The 9,349-nt window shown below is 48.0% G+C and overlaps 1 protein-coding gene across 1 annotated transcript; it reads left to right on the top strand.

Moving 5' to 3' along the window:
* The first annotated feature begins 1,693 nt into the window (after window positions 1–1,693).
* LOC119292824 lies at window positions 1,694–8,928 on the top strand. The gene is made up of 5 exons (XM_037571518.1): window positions 1,694–1,783; window positions 3,795–4,368; window positions 4,452–4,563; window positions 5,756–5,848; window positions 6,875–8,928. Exons 1-5 carry the CDS (start codon window positions 1,694–1,696, stop codon window positions 6,906–6,908), a joined length of 903 nt encoding a protein of 300 aa, XP_037427415.1. The 3' UTR covers window positions 6,909–8,928.
* Window positions 8,929–9,349: the final 421 nt, after the last annotated feature.

The following is a 9,349-nucleotide window of genomic DNA, read 5'->3' as shown; positions in this document are numbered from 1 at the left end:
AGCTCTCCGGCTCTCCATATTTCCATTACCGCTGGCGACTCATCCTGAGCTGGTAAAGCCGCCAGTCGAGTAGCCGCAGCTATCATGTTATCCAAGGGGTTAGAAAAATACCCCGGGAGCGTCGGAACATGCCGAGGAGGGGTTAAAGTCAAACGTGGGGGTGTGTAGCACGTGGCTGAACTGGTGCTCGAGCCACCAGTGCCTCAACGGCCTGATCCACACCAGGTGGGTTACTGGTTCCTGCCCCAGGCGTGTTAAAAAGATTCCTCGCATTGTAAGCCGGGGGTAATCGACTTACATGAATTTTGTTAAAGACAATGTTTGATGCGTCCCGGTCCAGGCTTAAGCGGAAGCTCTCTGCCTAAAGCTGTTCTACTTCCCTCTGCAAGGCCGCTCGCTCCATTGCCATCCGGGTGTTCTCCACGTTTAGCTCCTCCTTGGCTTGGGTTATCTCATCTCGTAATTTTGCAACATCCGCGTTATGATGAGTTTTATTCGCCGGGTTAAACTCCACCGTCAACAACGTTGCCAGGGCATCCAACAGATCAGACAAAACTTGAGCCGGCGGGCGCACAGGGCCTCCTGCCCCGGCGACCGTCATCGTTGCTGACCCGGAGATCATTGCTGCTAGAGTGGAAGAATCCTGCCCGGGATGTGTACCGGCCATGAAGATCGCGACCCAGTGTGGCGGCTCGTAGGGGTCCGAAATACTGTCACCATCGGAATGACCCCCAAGCCCACCATCCTGAACCTGATAGATGGAGTTGGTCTCACCAGTTGAGCACTCGTCGCCTGAGTAGACAACCTTCTCACCACCAGATTCAGATCCTCCTTCCAGCTCCGCTCTGTGAACGAAGCCAACAAAGACATGCTTCGGGGCGACTTGAACCTTGGCAGGTCGCGTGCGCCGAACCGTTTTGACGATGTCGGTGCAGATGTCCGGCTTAGTTTCCGACTCACCAATCTTGCCAATGAAGACATGGATTCCGCCAAAGGGGACCCGGTACCCGTACTCTATTGAGCCGGCCTCGGTTTCCCAGCCCTCGTCATCGATGTAGAGCTTGCCATGATGACTCTTAGCCATCTGGCCCACAGCATATCCCTTGAGCCCTGCGAAGCTGCCCTTCAAGAACTCAAAACCACCATGCGCTGGCCCCACGGTGGGTGCCAACTGTCGTGGATTTGTCACGGCAGATGCCCTAGCTTGAAGGGGTTAAACGGGACAAAGGACACAAAGAGTTTATACTGGTTCGGCCCCTCGCGGTGGAGGTAAAGGCCTACTCCAGTTTAGGGTTATATTGCTTGGGCTTCGATTACCAGGGAGCGAATACGCTTGACCTAGTTCTCGATCTCTTCTTTCTTGACCTAAACCACCGCCGGGTCACCCCTTTATATACACAAGCTGATGCCCGGCGGCTTACAGAGTCCCGGCCGACTCATACACAATGTGTCCGGCTTGGTGACAGAACTACACTTTCCTTAACATACAAGTTAACATATGGCGGTTTACGCCCGTGGGCCTTAAGTCGCCTTTGGGTCTTGGGCCTTTAGTAAGCTTGCTTCATGAACCGCCGTCTTCAACATCTTCATGGGCCTTCTTATTATGAACCGCCAGTGGTACGACCCGGCCCCTCCTGGACGGGTCATACCCAATAGTTATATCCCCAACAGAATGCACCTGAAGCAACCATCCATGGCAATTCGATTCCAGTTGGCTATGCTCATGTTGGGGTGGATGAAGTTCTGTCAGGATCTGACTCACAAGAGCTTGACATTCCTGAAGGTGAATGGGAGCAGACACCAGGAGAAGTCATACGTGGTGTCATTCTGTGGAGGAAGGAATGCATCGTGTTTCCAAACTTGGCGCCAAGGCCACTGACTCCTCCGAGTAGCAATACACCTCTAAGTCCGCCGCGTCAGCTGACTCCACCCTACCTCAAGAGGGAGCCCATCGCGAGTCTGCCATATCAATCTCCGCTGCGTCAGCCGACTCCACCCCCTATGTCCTAGCAGCAGGGCCAAAAGCGAAAGAGATCACCAAAGAAGAAAGCCAACGACAAGCCTCCTACCAAAAAGAAGTTAGCTTATGAGATGATTGATGAGGAAACCAAAGCGGTCGTGGCTTTCAAAGTGAAGTCCCATTTTGCACCAAAACCGCCCACGCCGCTAAAGGAGATAATACCTGCGAAAACCATAGAGCACTTTGTGGGACTTCTAGAGCGAGCCCCGGCACATGTGGAGAATAGGGCATCAGACTATGAACGCTCTATTAGGAAGTCATATGAGGAACAAACGGAGCAGTCAAAATGTATAAGTAGTAATAAAAGCGGGAAAACAGTTGCCCATCTCGGAGAAGAGGCAATGCAATTGATCCCCCGCTCAAGGTGATTACCGATAAGGTAACCGACAGAGCTAAAGACTCTGTATCAGTGTTGATCAACCTGTTAAGGATTAATTTAATCCTAATAATCAATGCTTAGGTCGGTTGTAGTTACCGACATTGTAATCATAACTGCCTTGTAAAGTGGGTATAAATACCCTGTCTTCAATCAATGAGAAACAACTGTTCCATCATTCGCTCTCCGTCTCTCGTTTTTACTTTTTACTTTCACACGTTATCAGCACTTCGCTCTCCGCTCGAGCGATTTCGTCACGGAGAAAGGGGGATCAGCCTAAAATACGAGGCCAACGAAGAACATGGGAACCAAACGATGAACGACATCGTCCTCGACAAGAACAGATGCAACTCGGGAAGAGCATAGTAGAAGGAGAAAAGAACAGCGAGACCGGTGCATGCCCATGAGGCGACGCCCTCCGGCGTTGATGAAACGGTGGCCCTCGGCCCCTCGGACCAAGCGGACGACGCGGCGAGGCGGATCCATGTTCGGCCCCTGCGCCTCTGCACGCATCCGTGGCTCCGGGCGGCTACCGGCCACGGCCCCGCATCACGGCGGCGCCCGGCACGTCTCCACGCTCCACAGCCGCTCACGACGCGGTGGTCGGCGAAGACGGCGGCGGCCAGCACCCATCCTGGCCCGGCTCCTTGCGGGACGGCGCGCGGCGCGAAGCCTACGACTTGGCCGCCCTTTCCACGCTGCCGTTCCTCCCGGCGAGAAACCGGAAGGCGGCGGCCAACTGCAGGCGCACAGCGTGAAGTCACCCCACGATGCAGCACGAGGACCTTCAATCGGCAACGCGACCGCCCTTCCTGATTCTTCAAGATGGAGAAGCAGTCTGTGCAACGCCGAACCAAGCGAATCAATCGTTCGTGACTGCACAGAGAAAGACAAGAGCATCTTATCTCTTTGGTCCTTTGGCGTTTAGCACTTCTAGTTACCCTTATTAGCATATTGGTTCTATAATAACTAGCATCGAGTAATAAGAGATCCAGTGCTTCCCGGGCTCTCTCAGCGATCAGTTGATTCTGGCCGTTGGATGCGTTTTCCTGATGCGATTCTGGGCGTTGGATCAATGCGGTGAATAATTCTGTCCGTCGGATCAAGCCGCGCGCCTGTAGCAATGAATAGTTACTGTTTTTTCCCGGCCTCGCCCACTCTGTGGCTTCGATCGGAACTCACTGACCTGTGGGGTCGCTAGCTGGTGGGCCCCGTTTGTCAGCGACTGTGTCTGGAGTCAGGTTCTGTGCGCCCGTCGCCTCGGTCCCAGCGGTGAAATATCTCTGCCACCGCGTGTTATTCCTACGCCCCGCCGAGGGCATTATTGGGATTTCGCATACCCGGCGCCAGGTGGCTTACCCCGATTCGTGGGCTCATCCCCAATCGGCTAGGGTTCAGTCTTCTCCTCTCGCGTCTCTCGCTCGCGGAGCCGTCGCTCTCGCTCCTCTCCTTCTCTCCGGTCCGAGCCGCCGCCGCTCATCGTCAGCGGAGGGCAGACGGGGATGCGCCGCCACAGGAGGTGGTGCATGGCCGGGGCGGCCTCATCCTTGGCTCCCTCACCCCCTGCGCGTCACTTCTACTTCCTCCAGCTCTACATCAAGCACAACCGCCCGGCCCCAGGGTCCCCCTTGGCCGCCGCCGCTTCCTCCGCGGCGCCCTCTCTCGCCGATCCACCGCTCCCTCTCGCGGGGCCTCCTCTCCCCGCGCGCGCTCCCGGCCCTCTCCGCCCGCGACGCCGTCGTCCGCGACGGCGACGAGGACTCCCTCTACTACGCCAGCCTCCGCCACTGCGCCGACGACCCCTACCACCCTGCCTCCAACCCCGCCGGCGTCATCCAGCTAGGCCTCGTCGAGAACACGCAAGTGCTTTCCCCCTTCATTCTTCCGCGAACTCCTAGATGCGGTCACGGATCCGCGGTCGCCTTCTTCCGCGAACAGTTGCAGTGCTCGCTCTCGGCGTCAGACTCCCAAGGTTCGATCCGCCGCTCATCCTTCCATTCTCCCTGTCAGTCTATGTGTGATCGATGTTCTGTTTGTTTGATTCCAAACAACAAGCGAGGATGACCACGACGCGGAGGAGGACGAGGACCCGAGCTCGATTCCGACCACGACGCACCGCACAAGGTCCCTGCTTCCTTCCTGACGGCAATGGATCCCTTCCTTGCAGGTAGCACTTCCCCTCTCCCTCCCACTGACTTGCTAATCTAATTTAGCCACAGGCTGCTACAAATCACATTGCTTGCTGCATCTTACTTTGTTGCCTTTGGATTTAGTTGCCTTGGTTGCTGACGAGATCCATCTGCCCGGCTGGAGCCTGTTATTCTCTTGATGGAAGTCAGCCCAATTGTAGGTACCGACTACAAAATACACAGCCCCATTGGCTATGTATATGTACACATCCCATTACTGCCAGTGTTGTTCAAATTTAAACTGTTGTCATAAACTGTTGTCGACGGCTTTCAAGTATTTGGATTGAGGATTATGGAGATAATTTTGGTTGAGAACTATAACTGAATTAAACTAGAAATACGCTACAACACTTGGGGTAGGATTCAACGTATCATATGGAATGGTAGATGTTAATTATTCAAGGTGGATGGTCCACTAAAACTATTTCTTAAATGATTCATTATTGGTCAGTTGCATGCTTTGTTAGTCGATTGGGTATATTTAAGTCACTGGATTTGTTCTATATTTTCTAGCAGTTTTTTTACTTGCAAAAAATAAATGGCAAATAAAATTTCAATTAGATATCTATGAAGTGTTCTAAAAAAGGCTATGTACTGATTGTGTGGACTTGGTATGGGAGAAGGCCTGTTGATGGTTGTCTACATTTATATATCAGTATCTTATCTATTATATTTTAATTTGTATCCATGGGTTTCTCCAAATATTCGTATGTACTGGGAGTGGAGGTTTCCATGACTATTGAGCATTGATCGGTTAGAACGGCTGATGAAGAATGGAGCCCTTTGGTTGGAATTTCTTATATAACTTGCGGAGTCATAGGTTCCATAGAATTTGTTAAGGAAAGTGCATCGAATAGAAATGGCTTTTGCTAAGAGAACAGGGTATACTTTTTGTGATGCATGGCGGGTTGTCCTTTTAGCTTCTTTGTCATTGTGTATGGATGGTTTGGTTAATGCCGGTTTTAATCGCTGACATGATCTTGGAGGTTTGGTTCAATTAAAAATATCATGTCATGTTACCAGCATAGATGCTATTTTCTTATAACTACCCCTTCCTTCCTACAGTAGCACCATTCCAGATTGTGCATTAATAATGAAAACCTATCTATGATCTGTTGGTCTGATCCATTTATTCTTTTTTTATTTATGTGATGACTTTTCTGATTACAGGAAGCTGAAGGTGTTACCATTCATGGACATGGAACAGAAGCTGCCCAGATATTGTGACAACAAATGGAGGTTAAATCGGGAAGCGAAAGCCAGGTGATACCTTGATCACTATCTTTACTACTCTCATGCATATTCTACTGTTGAAATCTAGATGCAGTATTTCCACATTGGAAAACTTTCTATGGTCCATGTACTAAAAGTTTATTTGTTTTGGGGAATTCTCATTGGTAGGATTTTGCACTAGGACGCTTTTTATGGGCATATACAACATTATTTTTTACTGATGTATGATTATTGTAGCTTCAAACTATTCCCTGTGATGTTTTTCTTGAACTATATTCACTGTGGTGTTTGTACTACTGCATTTATTCCTCAGAACATTTGACGGCCCAGTAATAATAGTGCTAATACAAACTGTTTTGCATAAGGTCTCATACATGGCAGAACCTGTTGTTGGGACTGGTTTGTTTCGTGTAGTATGTCAACTGTAGTATATGAAGTTTGTTTGTTCTGAGGAATTCTATATGCCGATGAACTTTTCTTCTGTTCCCATGCCAGGGATAGTCAAACGGTCTTGGCTATATGGTTCGCTTGAATTCTTGCATGATGTGATTAAGGTTCTTTACTGACAATATATGAAGGTTCTTGAGACTCATATATATATGAGTCTCAAGAACATATATATATATATATCAGGATTCTTGGCTGTCCAATTACCCAGAAACTTTGAGGCGGGTATTTGGTTGAATATGCTTAGTGCATTCTTTCCTAAATTTTGCTACTAAACTGTATTTAGAAATAACTCATACATTACTAATTCCGTACTTGAATGGTTAATGGGCTACTATACGTTAATTCTTATCTTCACGCACTACCAATATACTGCACTATTACTACAACTATCTGGCAAACTTCACGAGTGATTACAGATTGAAGGTTATTACCCGGCAAGCAAATCCACCTTTGCAGGTATGCTTGTAGCTCATTCTGAAGTGACTTGCAATCTCTGCTTGCTGAATTCTTGGTGTTAATTCTACTTCTGTTTGAGCATTCTGTGTTTTATTTGAAGCTTTGAATTAATCCAGCATTAGCTTTACTAATAATGAATTTGTTTGCCAGGTGCAGTTTGAATAAGCTTGCGACTGGAGTGTAAACTAAATTACCTACACAAAAGAAGGGTTAAATAAGGATGAAGGTTCGGGTATTTGGGTTGCTGATACGCTGAAACTTCTGATTTATTACTTTATGAAGGTTCAAGTATGTGGTTTCTAGCTCCAGATTGGATATGGTAGCTGCTTATTGATTTTCCTATTCATCTGGCAGGATTAAGGCATTGTTGTTACTTGCCTACCAATTTTAAGCTGGCAGTTTCTTATTTTACTTTCGTCTGAATATTGGGATGCCTAGCAAATCAACTCTTTGGTACTCGACAATTCTGAGTTTGACCGTTAAATCTGAATATAGTTTAGAAATAGTTTTTATGACTTGGACTATTGGTTTCGTTTCCTTCGGCCTTTGTTTGTGCTCCAACAGCAAATAGGCACATGGGGCATGCCACCGCGCCGTAAATTTGGGTGGCCGCTGAGGGCACTTTTGACATTTCGCTTACCCCTGCACAATGTGCCTTCCTTCAATTCATTGCTCTTTCCCCAATCGACGAGACGCTTAGGGCTGCGGCCGCCAGCCCTATGCCCCCCCTCTCTAATCTCTCGAGCGCCGCCTCCAGCCACCCCAGCCCCTCCCCTCCCGTCGGCCACCATCCCCGCCCCTCTTCTTCTCCTACACGTCGGCTTCCTCTCGCCCCTCCTGCCAGTCTTCCTTCTCTTGCATCTTTCAAAGGGGCGCGAGAGGAGTGGCGGGCCTCTTCTTGCCTCGCCGTAGTTTATCAGGTGTTGTCCCTTTCGTTTTCGTCTGCCTTTCCTGATTAAGATGTGCGCTGTCTCCTGATTCCATCGGTGCAGCAGGCAGCTAGAAAGTGGGGCACGGCAACATCCGGCGGTGACTCCCAACCCTCGCGAGCTTGGACGCTTGCCACCTTCTTTGATTCTCGGCCCCTCTCGTGTTCCTCATTGGTGTGCGCAGCCACACCAGTGCTGCCCCAACTCCCATGCCGCCATGCCCATTTCCCTCGCCCCTAACCTAGGGCTGGGAGAGCTCGCTATCATCCGCCTCATTGGCCCACCAAATGCGCAACGGGGAGGATCTCTTCCCTAGGAAGATGCATATGTCATTGTCGTTCCATCAGGAGGAGAGCACCATCACCCCCGCCCAGGTTGCTCTCTCTCTCTCTCTGATGTCAAGTTGATTTCCTTACTTTTTAGTATTGTAGGCTTTGCTTATCAAATTGCAATTGTTTATGGTGCTTTTTTTATAATATATGTTTTGAAAATCTAACATCTTTGTGCTGAATTAGTTGTTGTGGTCAGAAGTTAATCTTTTTGCATGTCTTCACTGAAGGAGGCTTGCAGGTTTATCTTAAGCATCTTATCTTAAAGAATGGTCAATATTAACTATTCAGTTAGGCACCCAGTAGAGGTTTACCTATCATTGTATCAAAGAGCTTACTATTTCCATTTGCTCAGCAAAGTTTTGAGATATTCCATCCTAACTATCTAATTGTAATGCTTTTATGATGCAGGACTATTATCTTGTGATGTGGCTTTCTTGTATCACATTTGCCTTGCTGCTCCTGAAAGAGATACCATTTTGTTGGTGTTTACTGGTTAATCCTTTTGCATATGTTTACGGATGGATACTCGATGTTCTCGGTTCATATCGTTGCTGATACTTGCCTTCTCTTGCTGATTTCCCAAATCATGCACATAGCTATTTTAGTATGGGTTACAATATCCCTTTGTAAAAAAGCATATATGTATGTCACCTTTTGTGTGAGTGAAATATTCATCAGCATTGTAGTGGACATATGCTCTTTGTACTAAATTTGATGTTTTCTACTGAATCATTCGATTCTTGGTACCGGACTAATGCTTCCCTAAGAAATAGCAGACGCTGGATCATTGCCTTAGATAGTCTTCCTCATGTGTCTTTGAGAAATCCTAATGCTAGATCAGTGGCTCAAATTTTGCTTTTGTATCTATTTGGCACCACTCTATCTATATCTTTTTTGTACCACCTTCATTGCAATTACGAATACAATGTTTGGTCAGACATAAGGTTCGACTGCTTTGTGTTGTTTACATGGCACACTTTGAGTTGTTTTAATTCTGATGAAGATGCCGTTGGATCGATGTTGTTCTTACACCTTTGATTTGATACATTTATTAACAGGTTGGATACGACCGCACTCGGCAGGGGTGCGAGTTGCGCAAGCCGCAGTTTCCATCTAGTATAGAGTTATAGAAAAACATGTTCTCTATTTTTATGCAATTAAACTCTCAACCCTATGCTATTTTGTATTGCAGTGTATGAGGCTCAATACTACCAAAACAGAAGCCATCAGGCTTACTGTTATTTTAGATTTTGGTTAATACCTTATATCATATCGGTTGAGTTCAAGGCATTGAGCCTATGTTTTTGGATGGGTCGACCATTACATCTGCAATGGACCCCAAGATACTAGTGCTATTCTTGATA

This window comes from Triticum dicoccoides, chromosome 4B (genome assembly GCF_002162155.2).
Source record: "Triticum dicoccoides isolate Atlit2015 ecotype Zavitan chromosome 4B, WEW_v2.0, whole genome shotgun sequence".
NCBI lineage: Eukaryota > Viridiplantae > Streptophyta > Magnoliopsida > Poales > Poaceae > Triticum > Triticum dicoccoides.
Note: the sequence above shows the minus strand (reverse complement) of the source record. Positions and strands in the feature narration are given on the sequence as shown.